This window comes from Girardinichthys multiradiatus, chromosome 24, assembly GCF_021462225.1.
Source record: "Girardinichthys multiradiatus isolate DD_20200921_A chromosome 24, DD_fGirMul_XY1, whole genome shotgun sequence".
Classification (NCBI taxonomy): Eukaryota; Metazoa; Chordata; class Actinopteri; order Cyprinodontiformes; family Goodeidae; genus Girardinichthys; species Girardinichthys multiradiatus.
Window position 1 is genome coordinate 3,707,129 of NC_061816.1, and position 13,920 is coordinate 3,721,048.

The following is a 13,920-nucleotide window of genomic DNA, read 5'->3' on the forward strand; positions in this document are numbered from 1 at the left end:
CATTATAGCACTGTGAGAGTTACTGGTGTTACTGGTGTGTGGTCACTGATGATGACGAGATGAATCTGTTCCTCGTCTATATTTTCATAATCAAGCTGCTTGTCTAACTGGGAGGTGGAGTGGTGGACTGGTCAGAGCAAGACAGATTATTTAAGTGTTCATTAACAACAACAGCAAGCATCACAAAATCATTCAGGTTCTGCTTTACCAGCTGTGATAAATCGAGGTTCTGCTGGATCTCTCTAAATCTAAATTGAGGACCAACTTTTATTCTCCTCCTGCTGTGAATGATGAGCTGAAAGATCAGAGAAAGAAGGAGAGGTTCTTAGTATTCAGACCATAAACATCACTGATACACCAGGTTATATAATTAATGATCCTCTTAATTCTTCCAGATCTTCCTTCAGGGTCAGAGATGATGTTCCTTTAATTTCTAACTTGTGAACTTTGCTTCCAGCTGAATCTCCAGCAACATTCAGGGCCTCTGCTGTCTTCTTCTGTCCTTGTCCATGTTTGTACTTCAGCAACGATCTCTTCTCTGAAACATCTGAACATCTCTTGTAGCTTTTGTGCTTCCAGGAAAGTTTGTTCAGCAGGACTGAGGCTAGAGAATGTTGTTTCTAAAGGCTTCTGATCCCTGGTCTGTTTATTCAGTTACTTTTAGAAACTCTGGAAAATGTTTGTTGCTTTGCTGTAAAATATGTTTTTCTATTTCTGTATAAAATACATGTTAAGGTAAATGGATTTTCAGGTTAAAACAGTCCATGTATGAATTGTACGTAGCTGCCTGTGAAATAAAGTCGTTTCCGATGTTCAGTGTTTATTCTGCTTTAGTATTTGAACTGGTTTTATTGAGCAGCTGCAGCAGGAAACAGTCTGACTGATCAGGATCTACAGTCTGGGATCCTGCAGCTCCTTCAGTCAGACTTTAAAGTCAAACTGGAATCTCTTCATTCCTTCAACAACTTGTTTTTCTATCGTTTAGCTCAAACATTGAGCTGCTCTTTCAGTTTTCACCTGTTAAATATAATTTAGTTTCAGACTCTTTGCCAGTGTTGCCTTGTTGTTGATTTATTAATCCTCTGACATCAGTTGAGATTTACGTGTCAATGTTTGGTGTTGCTTTATTAGAGTCATGTTAAATTAATTGAATGTGATGGTCTGAAGATTCTAGTTAAAGTCAATCTGTATGTTAGTGTTGTGTAATTATTATTTTATGATTATGAATATGTATATAATTATATATATAATTAAAATCATAATTCATCATTTATAATTCCCAACCAAATTCACTCACATCAATTAATCAATATTTTCATGAAGGAGGAAGTTCATTATTTAATTAAATTCCTTCTCCTGCTGGATGGGATCATCTGTCTTTATGTTGGTTAGTTGTAATAAATAAAGTCAGAATGTCCCTGAATGTCCAAAATGAAAGCAGTTGGACTGTTGTCATGGTTACTGTCCCTTCTCCAACCTGTCTCTTTAGGCTCCGCCTCCATCTCAGGTGAAGTTCTGACTGGTTCCAGGAAGCTGCTCTGCTGCCTCAGAGTCTGTTTTCTTCAAGTCTTCTTCTGTTCTCTGTCTTGCTTAAAGAAACCGTAAGTTTACTTTGTTTCATCGTTAAAGTTGATTTGAACTTTAATAATTTAACAGTGTGTTTCTGCTCTCTGGTGTTTGGAGAACATGTTCTCCTCTTATTTCAGAACCAAGTTTTAGTTTTACTGTATATGAAGGAACATCTACAGGATTATTAGATTATTGTCTGAAACAGTCAACATGATGAGCAGCTGATGTTTGTTTTTCACTAAACTAACAGCTTCATAATAATTTCATTGATTGAAACAATCTTTTCATCTCTAACAAACGTCCAACAATCTGTTCTTTCTATTATTAATGTTAAATATGGTTTAGTGTCACAATCTTTGTTTCTGGAATAGAGGAACAACAACTACCTAGACTGTTCATTTGTAGCTACAGGTGTGTGTCAGTGAATGAAAATGTATCTTCATCATGTGTGTTCTTGGCTGCAGCTCCATGTGTGTGAGCTGATGTGAACTGAGCAGCATGGATCAGTGTGAGGACAGAGAGGACAGAGTCCCTCCCTCTAAAACCACTCTGTGTGGAGAACATGAGGACCAGAGCAAAGTTCAGAGGTCAGATCACCATCTCTAACTGTCCAGGACTCTTCTCCATGTCAGAGCTCAGCTCTCACATCACCAAACCATCTTTATTCACAGGAAACAATCAGAACCACAACCTGGACCTGAACCCAGCTGTGTGTCCTTAAAGAGCAACATGTCAAAGGATGAACTTATTTTATTTAAATCAGATCAACGTTCAACTGCAAACAGGTGAGCTGTTTCTAAATGTTCAAACTAATTAGTTGAAACTAACTTCATTCCAACATATTAATGAGAGAGAGAATTTAAGTGCACCCTTCCATCAAACATTTTGACAGGTGGGCGGGACTTCCGGTGAGGGCGGGACTTCCGGTGGGGGGCATATGGGCGCCATGTGGTTGCCATGTGGGCAGGGGGTGTGTCCAAGGGGCGTAACAGTGGATGTTGATTGGTTGTCGTCATTAGGGGCGATACCTTAAATGAGTCAATTAAAACACAGGGGTGTGTTTAAGGGTGTTACGGGGAAGGCCTTAAATGAGCCAATAAAACACACAGGGGTGTGTTTAAGGGTGTTATTAATAATCTGTATGTTTTTTTCAGGCGTTAATACATCTAAAAAACAAAAAAAAGACATGCATCCTTTTATATTTTTAAAGGTATAATCAACTTAATGTTGACCTATCACATGAAATCCTAATAAAGGAACTGTGTAACCTGACAGAATTGTAAGTTAATTTTTGCTTTACAGCAGGACCTATTTGTTGAATATATGAGCCAGTCTAAATCCGTTCAAAATAGAAAAGACCTAAAAAAGTAAATAAAAAAAAATTGTGCTTCACTACATCGATGGAACGAGAAAAACCTTCAGCTTCTGCGTCAACATACTGGAAAAGCAGCTGAAAATAGGTAAGACGAATATCAGATTAACAGAAAAAAAAAAAAGAACATCAGTATACTGTTTCCAAGTTACAAATTGACTAGCAATGATGTGTTTGTTTTTGAATCATGAGAGACTCCATTTTAGGAAAAAGGAATGATAATTTAAGTTACCTGTAGCTTTTCTAAAAAACATTTTTACTTTTTCATCTTAGAGTTACAGGGGGTTACAACTGTTAGGGGCAATGTCAGGAAAGGGGCAGTTACGTCTGTTTCTTAGATAACATATCACATTTGAACTCAAGAAGGGTTTTGGTCTTAAAAACATAGGCAGCTGAAATAGGTAAGACGAATATCAGATTAACAGAAAAAAAAAAGAACATCAGTATACTGTTTCCAAGTTACAAATTGACTACCAATGATGTGTTTGTTTTTGAATCATGAGAGACTCCATTTTAGGAAAAAGGAATGATAATTTAAGTTACCTGTAGCTTTTCTAAAAAACATTTTTACTTTTTCATCTTAGAGTTACAGGGGGTTACAACTGTTAGGGGCGATGTCAGGAAGGGGCAGTTACGTCTGTTTCTTAGATAACATATCACCTTTGAACTCAAGAAGGGTTTTGGTCTTAAAAACATAGTCTTTGCAGTTGAGATAACACTGTCATGTTCTGGTATAAAATACTGTGTGTAAATGTTGGGGGCTCTGTTTCACTGGCTAACCTCAGTGTCAGGGTCTTCAAATGCTGAATGTCTTTGAACCATAACACTTGTTACATTGAAAAATACCAGTACTGACAAGAAAAAATGTCGGTAAATATTTCAGGAAACCCGGAAATTGTGGCTTCTTCTTCTGATAATTCACAAAAGCACAATGACATCTTAAAACGTAAGTAAGTAAGTAAGTATCATTAAATGCATGTGAATGTTCTCAATTTTTTGTTTATATATATTGTTTATATATATATATATATATATATATTTTTTTTTTGTTTGTTTCTTTGTCATAGAACCCACCGCTGATGACCTTGATGATTTCATCTTGACACAATCAGATTATGGTAAGTAAATGTTAAATGCAATAATATATATATATATATATATATATATATTATAGTTAACCCTTGACAATGTTTCAATTTATAGATTTGATGAGAGAGGTAAACCCGAATGATCAAGTTGGAGGATTTAGCGGCTGGAATAGACACTCTAAATTGAGAAGGCGAATTATCTCCAAACAAGAAAAACTCGCAACTACATCTGAACTTTCTTCTAACACAGAAATTACGACAGATTCTTTGAATACTCCTCCGCCAATTATCATCATTTCCCCTGAAGACACACCGGATAAGTTACCGGCACCTCCAGAAAGTAAGTCCTAAGAACTAACTGTTTTTCTTTGAGAGTGAATGTATTTTATTTATGTGTTATTAGAGACTTTTGTTTTAAACCTCAGATAAAACTGTTTACAGATTCGACTGAGAGCTCTGTGGAAGACATAGTTGTCGAGCAGGAGCAAGGTAAGGAAATAAAAATTAAATAAAAACAATATATATATATATATATATATATATGTATTTTAAGCATAGTTCAATAAAAATGTCATATAAACCTGTTTACAGATACATCCAAAGATGCCACATTAAATCCGCCCACCAGAAGGTCGCTTTTCAAAGATCAAGACAGCTTTCAGCAGAACGGCACAGTTTCAGTCCAACAAGAAGTGAAATCTGCAGGTTTTACCGCAAAGAATCGGAGTAAGATTAAAAAAAAAACTTGTGTATTTTAAAAACTATTTTTTCGTTTTATTTATGAACGCTGTGCTGCGCAGCGTAAGATAACTTTTTATTGTCTTCTGTTTTTACAGAATATTTAACCCCGGCCAAAAGACAGCGACTCTTTGCGCTACAAAGCAGAGCAACGCTAGTGAGTGGATTAATGAACGGTACGTTTTAATTCATACATACATACTGAATTAATTTTAATTCCCCTTTTTTTTTTTTTTTTTTTTTTTTTTTTTTTTTTTTTCAGCTTTAATGTGATTATTTCAATATATATATATATATATATATATATATTATCTTTTTATTTATTTTTTTTCTTTATCTTTTCCAGAGGCGACGTTGATGGTGGAACAGATTTCATCGAGACCTGGACAGCGCAGGAAGACAGTCTCTACAGTCTCACGGGATCTTCGTAATAAGGCCTCTTCGTTAACGCTTCTGGCTGCATGTCAGATTCTGTTAAAGAAGCATTTTGGTGACATCAAGGTGATTTTAAACTGAACTGATCACTGTGTTTTTTTATTATTTTTTTTTTTTCTGTAGGTTAGTTTTTTTTATTTTCGTTTCTTATGTTCATAGAAAATGGATAACCGAATCAGACTTGCCCTGGATGAAATAAGAAATTTAGTTAATGAACTTAACGAAATTCCCGTTAATGCAGAAGAAAATAGCACACCGTCTCCACACAGCATTGAGCAAAATGATCATAACCCCTCTACGACACACTCCGCAGATCGGCACGGGGGTCATTTTAATACGGACGTAGCAGTTATTTCTGATCAAGTAATCAGACTTGCCCTGGATGAAATAAGAAATTTAGTTAATGAACTTAACGAAATCCCCGTTAATGCATCTCCTGCTAACAGTGAAAATTTAATAAATGAACATCAGCACGGTGACGTTTTAAACGTAATCAATCAGGCTCTTTCCGATTTGAACAGCGAACCGTCTCCACACAGCAGCATTGAGGAAAATGATCCACCTGCACACGCCGCAGATCGGCACTGTGACGTTTTAAACGTAATCAATCAGGCTCTTTCCGATTTGAACAGCGAACCGTCTCCACACAGCAGCAGCAGCATTGAGGAAAATGATCATACCCCCTCTACGTCACACTCCGCAGATCATCACGGGGGTAATTTTAATACGGGAGTAGCGGTTAGTTCTAATCAAATAGAGCGAGATCCTCCAGCTGTGGTTGAACGTGAACATTTTAATAACCATGAAATAAGGAGACCTTTTACCATACCGCCGCCCTGTCCAAGTGACGTTCCAGATTTAGCAGCATTCTATACAGACATCATGCGTATTATAATTGAATTAGCCGACGCTGCGAGATCGTTAACCAGACGTAACGACGTTGTGCAGCTGGAATTAGTGGGTGAAAATCTCAATCGTCACATCACATTTACTGTTACAGATGATGGAAATATGATCCTGCCTGCTTTCGAAAACTTCCTCGACGATTTAGTACAATCGAATGCAAATATACCTGTAGATAATAACATGGAATTTGTTCTTCAGGTTGTTAATGACCCAGCAGGAGGTTCTAAGCGTAAAGCTGCAGGAACGTTAGACTGTGAACTGTTTAATAAGAAAATGCGTCATTTGTATATTATAAACAATACCGGTAATCAGTTATGTTTTGCAATCAGCCTCGCACACGTCTCTGACCCTGAGCTCACTGATCACCGTGCTGTAGAACTGGGGAGGAGATGGCAGCATCAGGCAGGCCTCGACGAGCAAACAGCAGTTACTTTTAGTGATATTGGTAAATTTGAAACCATTCTGAAGAGAAAAATTGTAGTGTTTCACAGAACCACGGGCTCTACTGCTCTGTGTAAATTTGAGACCAGTTTCCCCGATCGTTCAAACCCTCTGTTTTTGCTGTTATTTCAAGGTCATTACTATGGGATAAAAAATCTCAAAGGTTTTATGGGGTGCAGATATATTTGTAATTACTGTTACGCCAGCTATCAGAATGCCAATACACACCATTGTGAAGGTTATTGTCCAGTGTGTCGAACATATAAATGTATGCAAGAGATTAGCAATCCTGTAAGCTGTGCAGGCTGTCAAAGAATCTGTCGTAATTCTTCATGTTTCAGCAGACACAGGGAACCGCGCATCAGAAATAGTGCTGAAAGGCCTATGAGTGACTGTGAATTGGTAAAACTGTGTAAAGTATGCAAACGGATATACGTTATTCCAATCAGTAAACCGAATAAACCACACGTGTGTAATGTAAAATGCAGTATTTGCGGTGAAAATGTACCCCCCAGCCTAGACATTACATGCGATGATCATAAGTGTTACATTCTGCCTTGCAGTGCAATTAATCAGCTTGATGATAAACTGATTTTTTATGATTTCGAATGCTTCGTCAATGACAGCGGCGTGCATACCCCCTTTCTGGTCTGTGCTAAAACGTTGAAAGGTGATGAATGGTACGCTTATGGACTGAATTGCACCCAAAAATTTCTCCTGCATTTCAGGAGGCCAATGTACAAAGGTTACACCTTAATAGCGCACAATGCGCGGGGGTACGATGGTTACCTGATTCTCACAGCAATGCTGCAGTTAGGCATTAAACCACATATCGTCATGGTAGGGAGTAAAGTTCTCTGTTTAACCGACCCTGATTACAGGTTAAAATACATTGATAGCCTGTCCTTCATGTGCATGAAGCTTAGTGCCATGCCGAAAGCGTTAGGCTTTACCGATCAAAGCAAGGGTTTTTTCCCCCACCTATTTTCCTCTGAACAACATCTCCAGTATGTAGGGGCTTTTCCTCCTCCATCCTGCTACGCTGTAGAACGCATGAGTCTTCAAGAACAACAGGTGTTTAGCAGCTGGTACACAGAAGCGAGCAAAGAGGTCTTTGACTTTAAGAAAGAAGCTATTCGTTATTGTAAAAATGACGTTGAAATTCTTTTTCAAGGATGCTTAAAATTCAGAGACGAGTTCTTTAAGGAGACAAGTGTGGATCCGTTTAAAAGTATCACAATAGCATCAGCCTGCATGAAGGTTTTTGTAACCAATTTCCTTCCTCCTCAAACCTTAGCCATTCCATCACCTCTGGACTACAGACGTAGCAGTAAAACGTTCTCCAGCGCGTCCATTCAATGGCTCGGCTGGATTGCAGACAGCAGAGCCATATTTATCGAGCATGCATTAAATAGGGGTGAAAAGAAAATCGGGCCATATTCAGTGGATGGGTATGCAGAGATTAACGGTGTCAAAGTTGCGTTTGAATTTTATGGCTGTTTTTTCCACGGCTGTAAAAAGTGTTACATGCCTCATGACAAGTGTCCGTTGAGAGGGGTCGCATTTGAACAGTTTTACGCAGCCACTGTTGAGAGAAGCAAGGTGTTACAAACTGTGTACGGCCTTCGTCTCGAAGTCATATGGGAGCATGAGTGGATTGAAATGAAAAAATCAGACCCAGGGGTGATCAGCTTTCTTGAGAAAGTTAAAGCACCCGAACCGTTATCACCCCGGGATGCTCTGTATGGTGGACGCACCTGTCCTATGAAGTTGAGGTACACAGCGGAACCGGATGAAACTGTACACTATGTGGATTACACATCTCTGTACCCTTATGTAAACGCCAACTGCGTTTTTCCCCTCGGACACCCCACCATCATTTACAAAGATTTTGATGACCCCAGCAGCTACTTCGGTATAATCAAAGCTGTGGTCTACCCACCACGTAACCTGTTGTTCCCTGTTTTACCTTACAGAACATCCCAAGGTAAACTTGTGTTCACTCTCTGCCGCTCATGCGCTGAATTAAATTACCAGTCAGGTCCCTGCATGCATAATGATCAAGAAAGAGCTCTGACCGGAGTTTGGGTCACTGTAGAATTCTGTAAAGCGTTGGAGTGTGGTTATCGTCTTGCTAAAATCACAGAGGTGTGGCATTTTGAAAAGAGAAGTGATACAATCTTTAAAGGTTACATTCATTGCTTTTTAAAGGGTAAGCAGGAGGCTTCAGGCTATCCATCTGATGCAGTGGATCAGGAGAGTAAGTCAAAGTATATAAGCGACTACAAACTGCATCAGGGCATCCAATTAGACCCTGAGAAAATCGAGATGAATCCTGCCAAAAGGCAGGTTGCAAAATTGTGTTTAAACAGTTTTTGGGGGAAATTTGCGCAAAGAAGTGATCTGTCTCAGACCACAGTCATCACTAACCCTGAAGACTTTTTCAGCTTCATGTTCTCGAGTAAATACAGGGTTAACTATTTTCATTTTTTCAACCCTGAAATGTGTGTAGTGCAGTGGAATTTCAATAAACATGTCATATATCCACCAAGTAAGACAAATAATGTGTTTATAGCAGCATTCACCACCGCTTATGCACGTTTAAAACTTCTCAGCAGCATGGAGAAGTTACAGGACAGATTGATTTATATTGACACGGACAGTTTGATTTATGTGACAAAAAGTGGTGAAACTCCTCTGGAATTGGGGAATTATCTGGGTGATCTTACTGACGAGTTAGATGGTGACAGCATTTCGGAGTTTGCATCGACAGGACCCAAGAGTTATGCATACCAGACCAAAAACCGTAAAAATGTAATGATACGTGCTAAAGGCATCACTCAGACGCATGAATGCAGCGAGAGGGTCAATTTTGACAGCATCAAAGGGCTGGTCGAGGGCTACTTACAGGGGTCAAGTGAGGGTGTCATTGAAATCCCTCAGCACACGATCAGGAGGGATAAAAAGAGATTCCGTTTGACAAACGCGACATTTCTTAAAAAGTTTCGACTGGTGTATGATAAGAGACGTCTTTTTTCTGACGGGACAACTCTGCCTTTCGGTTATTAGAGTTGAGGAAGAAATAAAATAAAAAGTCACATGGATTTACAGGAGATTGATTTTGATCCTAGATTTAGAGTCCCTTTTTCATGTATGATAGTTGGACCCAGCGGCTGCGGGAAAACTTTCTTTGTAAAAAGTATTTTACAAAACTGTAATCATGTCATGGATATTGTTCCAGAAAATATTGTATGGATTTACACATCTTTTCAACCCATGTATGCTGAATTGCAGAAGATGAATAAAAATATTACCTTTGTGGAAGGATTGCCTCATTCTTTTGAAGATGAAAACCTGTTTCCTCCTGATCAGAATCATCTGATTATTCTAGACGATGTTATCGCTCAAGCCTCAGATGATGAAAACGTGATGAAGGTCTTTACCCAGTTTCGTCACCATCGTAATATGAGTGTTATGATGTTGACTCAGAATGTATTTCATCAGGGAAAGTTCAGTCGCACTATTAGTTTGAACTGTAATTATATGGTGTTGTTTAAGAACCCGAGAGATAAGCTGCAGCTGAATATACTAGCCCGCCAAATGTTTCCATCTCAAAAGGGTCTCTTCTTGGAGAGTTTTGAAGACGCAACGAGAGAAGCTCATGGATATTTAATCATCGATTTTACGCCTACCTGCCCAGAACATTTCAGACTGAGGACGGGGATACTTCCTCAGCAGTGGCCTGCTGTGTACGTACCCAGAACAAAGTAAGTCATCATGTCAGCGCGTATAAAAAGGAATTTACCATTATTCAGAGCATTGTACCAGGCCTGTCCACAGAAACGTAAAGATATTCTCGCACACTGCTCTCCCGACTTTATTCAGGCTCTGTGCGAGATTGCACTGAATATCCTAAAAGGTAACATTAAACTATCCCCCTCTCAACACCGACAATTGAAGAAACAAAGAAAAATCATCAGATTGTTGGGTGATAAAAGAACCGGGATAAAAACTAAACAGTTGGCTCTCAAAAAGCAACGAGGTGGTTTTATTCTGCCCATCTTAACGGCTCTTGCACCCTTGATCGGTGATCTAGTGGGTGGAATCATCAGGAGATAATGTCTCTCAGAACATCGCAGAAGATGTTTCTCATTTCCCCTCATCAATTCAAGCGTCTGACCCAGTCAGACACGTCCATCAGACAGACGGCGGAGGAGAATTTGGATGCTGAAATGAGAGCGATATTAAACGAGCCGGGTTTGACTTCTTATGAAAAAATCAAGAGATACGATGCTCTTCTCCAGAGGTATCTGACTTTACTTAAGCAAGGTGTCAAAGAAGAAAAACAGCGAGTCAGTTTAACGCTGCAGCGTGACACAGAGGTTCCTGAACATGAGCGGTCCCAAGAAAAACAAGGCCCAGGGCAGGACGAGGCCCCTAAGGATCAGGTTCTTACGGAAGTACTGAAAAGCCTTCCTAAACACAATCGTAAAAATGCCGAGTACATTTTGAAGAAATTATCCGAAAGAAGTGAGAGTTGGACTTCGCGAGGTGAATTTGTATTTAACGGAAATATTATAAAGGGGTCCCACATGATTGATTTGTTGAAAAATCTCATGCTTCCGTTTAAAAAATCTGGAGCATCACAAACCCGAGGATGGTCTGATTTTCTACACTCCATGTCAGAAGTAAACATCCCTATATCTTCAGTCATTAACCCTTATGCTCGTGAAGAATATAGACGTTTCAAAACAGAGGGTACATCGATTGAAAATGGGGGTACACCCACCAGCGTTAAGCAGAGTAGAAAAAGAAGAAGAAGAAGGCAGATAACTCATTCTCCCTACTGGTCGAGATCTGAGCTGGAAGATCCAAAAAATGCTGATGGGAGATCAAAAAAGTCTCTTCGTAAGACGACACTACCACCCCGATGGATTACATTTTCACCATAAACCGTTATAAGAAAAATGAAACATGTAGCCTATTTCTTTTTATTCAATAAAATATTTATTGATTATATTTTTCAAGTCTAACTTCGTTCTCTACTTCACACACTAACATATGATATCATTACACAAATATTAAATCATAAGAAGAAAAAAAAAAAAAAACAATGAAAAAAAAAATAAGACATTTTAAATTCCATAACAATCCAGAAACATCTCCAAAGAGCATGTTCCGTGAGTATAAAATGTACAACTTTGATTAATGACACATTTCTGATATTTTTTCACAAAGTTAGATACCATTAAATCATTCTTAATCACATCTCCGGTGTATTTCGACAACACTTGCTGCATTGATAATCCGCACGCTCTATGACATAGATAAAAAATGCAATGGTGACCGCACACAGTGGACAGAGTGTTTTGAAGCTGATTATTATGATACAATATTTTTGAGGATCTGTCTTCTAAAAATGTTACGATGCTTGACGGGTAGAACTCGAAATCCGGAGAGAATCCATAAGAGTCAAAAAAGCTGGATTGACCATTCTCATCCAATGTCAGAGCTAGCCAGTGTTCCCCCGGCATGTGTGAAGGATGTGTATTCACGATAAAGTAGGCCGGCCCTGGGAATTTGTCAGCTAGCAGCGGCAGCTGGTCGCACGGCCACACACCGCAAAACAAATCTCCCAGCAGATGACGCATCAGGCTCTCAATTTCATGATTATTCATGCCTGATTAGATTAATAATAATCCACCAGCACACGCCTCTTTGAATCAATCTCTAAAATAGAATCATAACAAGCGTAGATGATCAGCGTGGTGGTATATGGCAACGGGTTTCTGAAGCGCATTTCCAATCTTAAATTCCCACTGGAAACTGGAGATAGAGCATCTGTGTCCTCACCCGGGTTAAGATTAAATGTGAATAGAGAGTATCCTTGATTAAATTCCTGACGTGATATACTCAGTGGAAGATCTTTTAGATGTCGTCCTGTAGCCGTAAACAAGTTGTAATACTCTCTCACTGAATGACCTTGGTCAAAATTTGGCTGGAAGGCTTTAGCAGGAATTTGTCTGCCATCCTTACACAAAGCTAAATATTCCATATCAAAATGATTAAAGTCAAACGGATTGAGATTGCGTGTTCCTGTAAAAGCGTCATGATCCAGTAACGCAATCACCACATACTTGGGAAAGATGCCTAAGAAAAGATTCTCTTGGTTGCATACCCTTGAATTTTCAGGGATGGAATATGTTTTTACATTCACACGTGAAAGTGGATACAGAGCATTTGCTTTCATTAAAGCTGAAGCGTGCCCCAGTCGTACAGCTGGAGAGACAGTAACTTTTTTGATAAAAAGAGATGCTCCTAATATCCTGAGTTTGTAAGTGGAGTCTCTTGCGGCCATGAGACAAAAGGCATCGTTGGCTCTTGTAAGTTTAATTTTAAGGTCAACAGAGTTTAAAAGAAGTCTCTCGCAGAAAAATATGTCTGCATGCAGGGGGCCTAGGAGATGTACCTCCCTGGAATTTGCCGTAAAGCCTGCTCTGCTGTTAAGACCTTGGTTAGGGCCGTTAGTTGTAACAATAGAGTTCAGAGCACCTGCAGTGTCTTTATAAAAAAGACCGGAGCTAAACTGGGTTTTTAAAGAATCCTCAGAAAAGTTTAACAATGTCTCAATCATGGCTCTATATGGATGTGTAGCGCTGGATTGTGAAATCATTCGATCTCCGAGAGTGACGTCACACTGACTGAAGATGGTGTTTAACGGGTAGTTGATGAGCCCTACAGGTGCATCATCTGGCAGGTTTGTTCCATTCTCGTTAGTAATTTTCACTCTGAGATGCAACAGCGTATCGTTGAGATCCAGATACTTTTCTCCGTCTCCCGGAATGAAAAACTCGATCGGGCCTCCATCAGTGATTGCTGATAAAGGCTGGATCTCGGTGTAAATTTTATCTTCGATCGATAGCTGCGTCATCGGGGCAGAAAATAAGTCCAACTCTGCCAGCGTGCACTCTGATGATTTGTTATGTAAAAGAGCCATTATTTAAATATATCAAAACTTGCGGATGACTTCCTTCCTCTTCGTTTGTCAGCTGCGACTGATCTCCTTTTTCGCGTTTGTCGTTGTTTTTTAACCGTCCTTAAACGATCACCAGGGGGTCTTGTTCTGGGTCTTTTGGATAAAACCATAATTCCTGAACCTTCTTGACCGTCGATGTGTGCAGAACCACTCATTTTACTCACGGCTCTACCGATGACATCCGAAGCGATATTTGATGCAGCCGTTTTAAGATGGGGTTTTGCAATTGCAAATCCTTTTTTAACCAGAGGGGATACGAAGCGGAATAATTTTGAAAATAATGATCCAATTCCGCGTCCGTACATGACCGGGGCCCCATAAAACCCTGGCAGATT

The 13,920-nt window shown here is 39.3% G+C and overlaps 1 protein-coding gene and 1 long non-coding RNA gene across 7 annotated transcripts in view; both read left to right on the forward strand.

Annotated features, from left to right (window-relative positions):
- LOC124861406 (NACHT, LRR and PYD domains-containing protein 4-like) overlaps positions 1 to 13,920 on the forward strand; it is a 328,592-nt gene that overhangs the window by 278,966 nt on the left and 35,706 nt on the right. For 4 of the 6 annotated variants that reach the window (XM_047355138.1, XM_047355142.1, XM_047355141.1 and 1 more), the window contains exons 1-3: positions 1,480 to 1,601; positions 2,034 to 2,156; positions 2,241 to 2,354. The exons of 1 other annotated variant lie outside the window; for it this stretch is intronic. In XM_047355138.1, the coding sequence (XP_047211094.1) occupies positions 2,068 to 2,156; positions 2,241 to 2,354 (203 nt within the window). In that variant the 5' untranslated portion in view covers positions 1,480 to 1,601; positions 2,034 to 2,067. Of the gene's footprint in view, positions 1 to 1,479; positions 1,602 to 1,873; positions 2,157 to 2,240; positions 2,355 to 13,920 lie in introns of those variants that run through there. One more of the 6 variants, XM_047355139.1, reaches the window with a different exon arrangement.
- On the forward strand, positions 3,875 to 4,324 carry LOC124861535. The gene is made up of 3 exons (XR_007036657.1): positions 3,875 to 3,887; positions 4,009 to 4,059; positions 4,145 to 4,324. It is a non-coding gene; the product is annotated as an uncharacterized LOC124861535 (long non-coding RNA).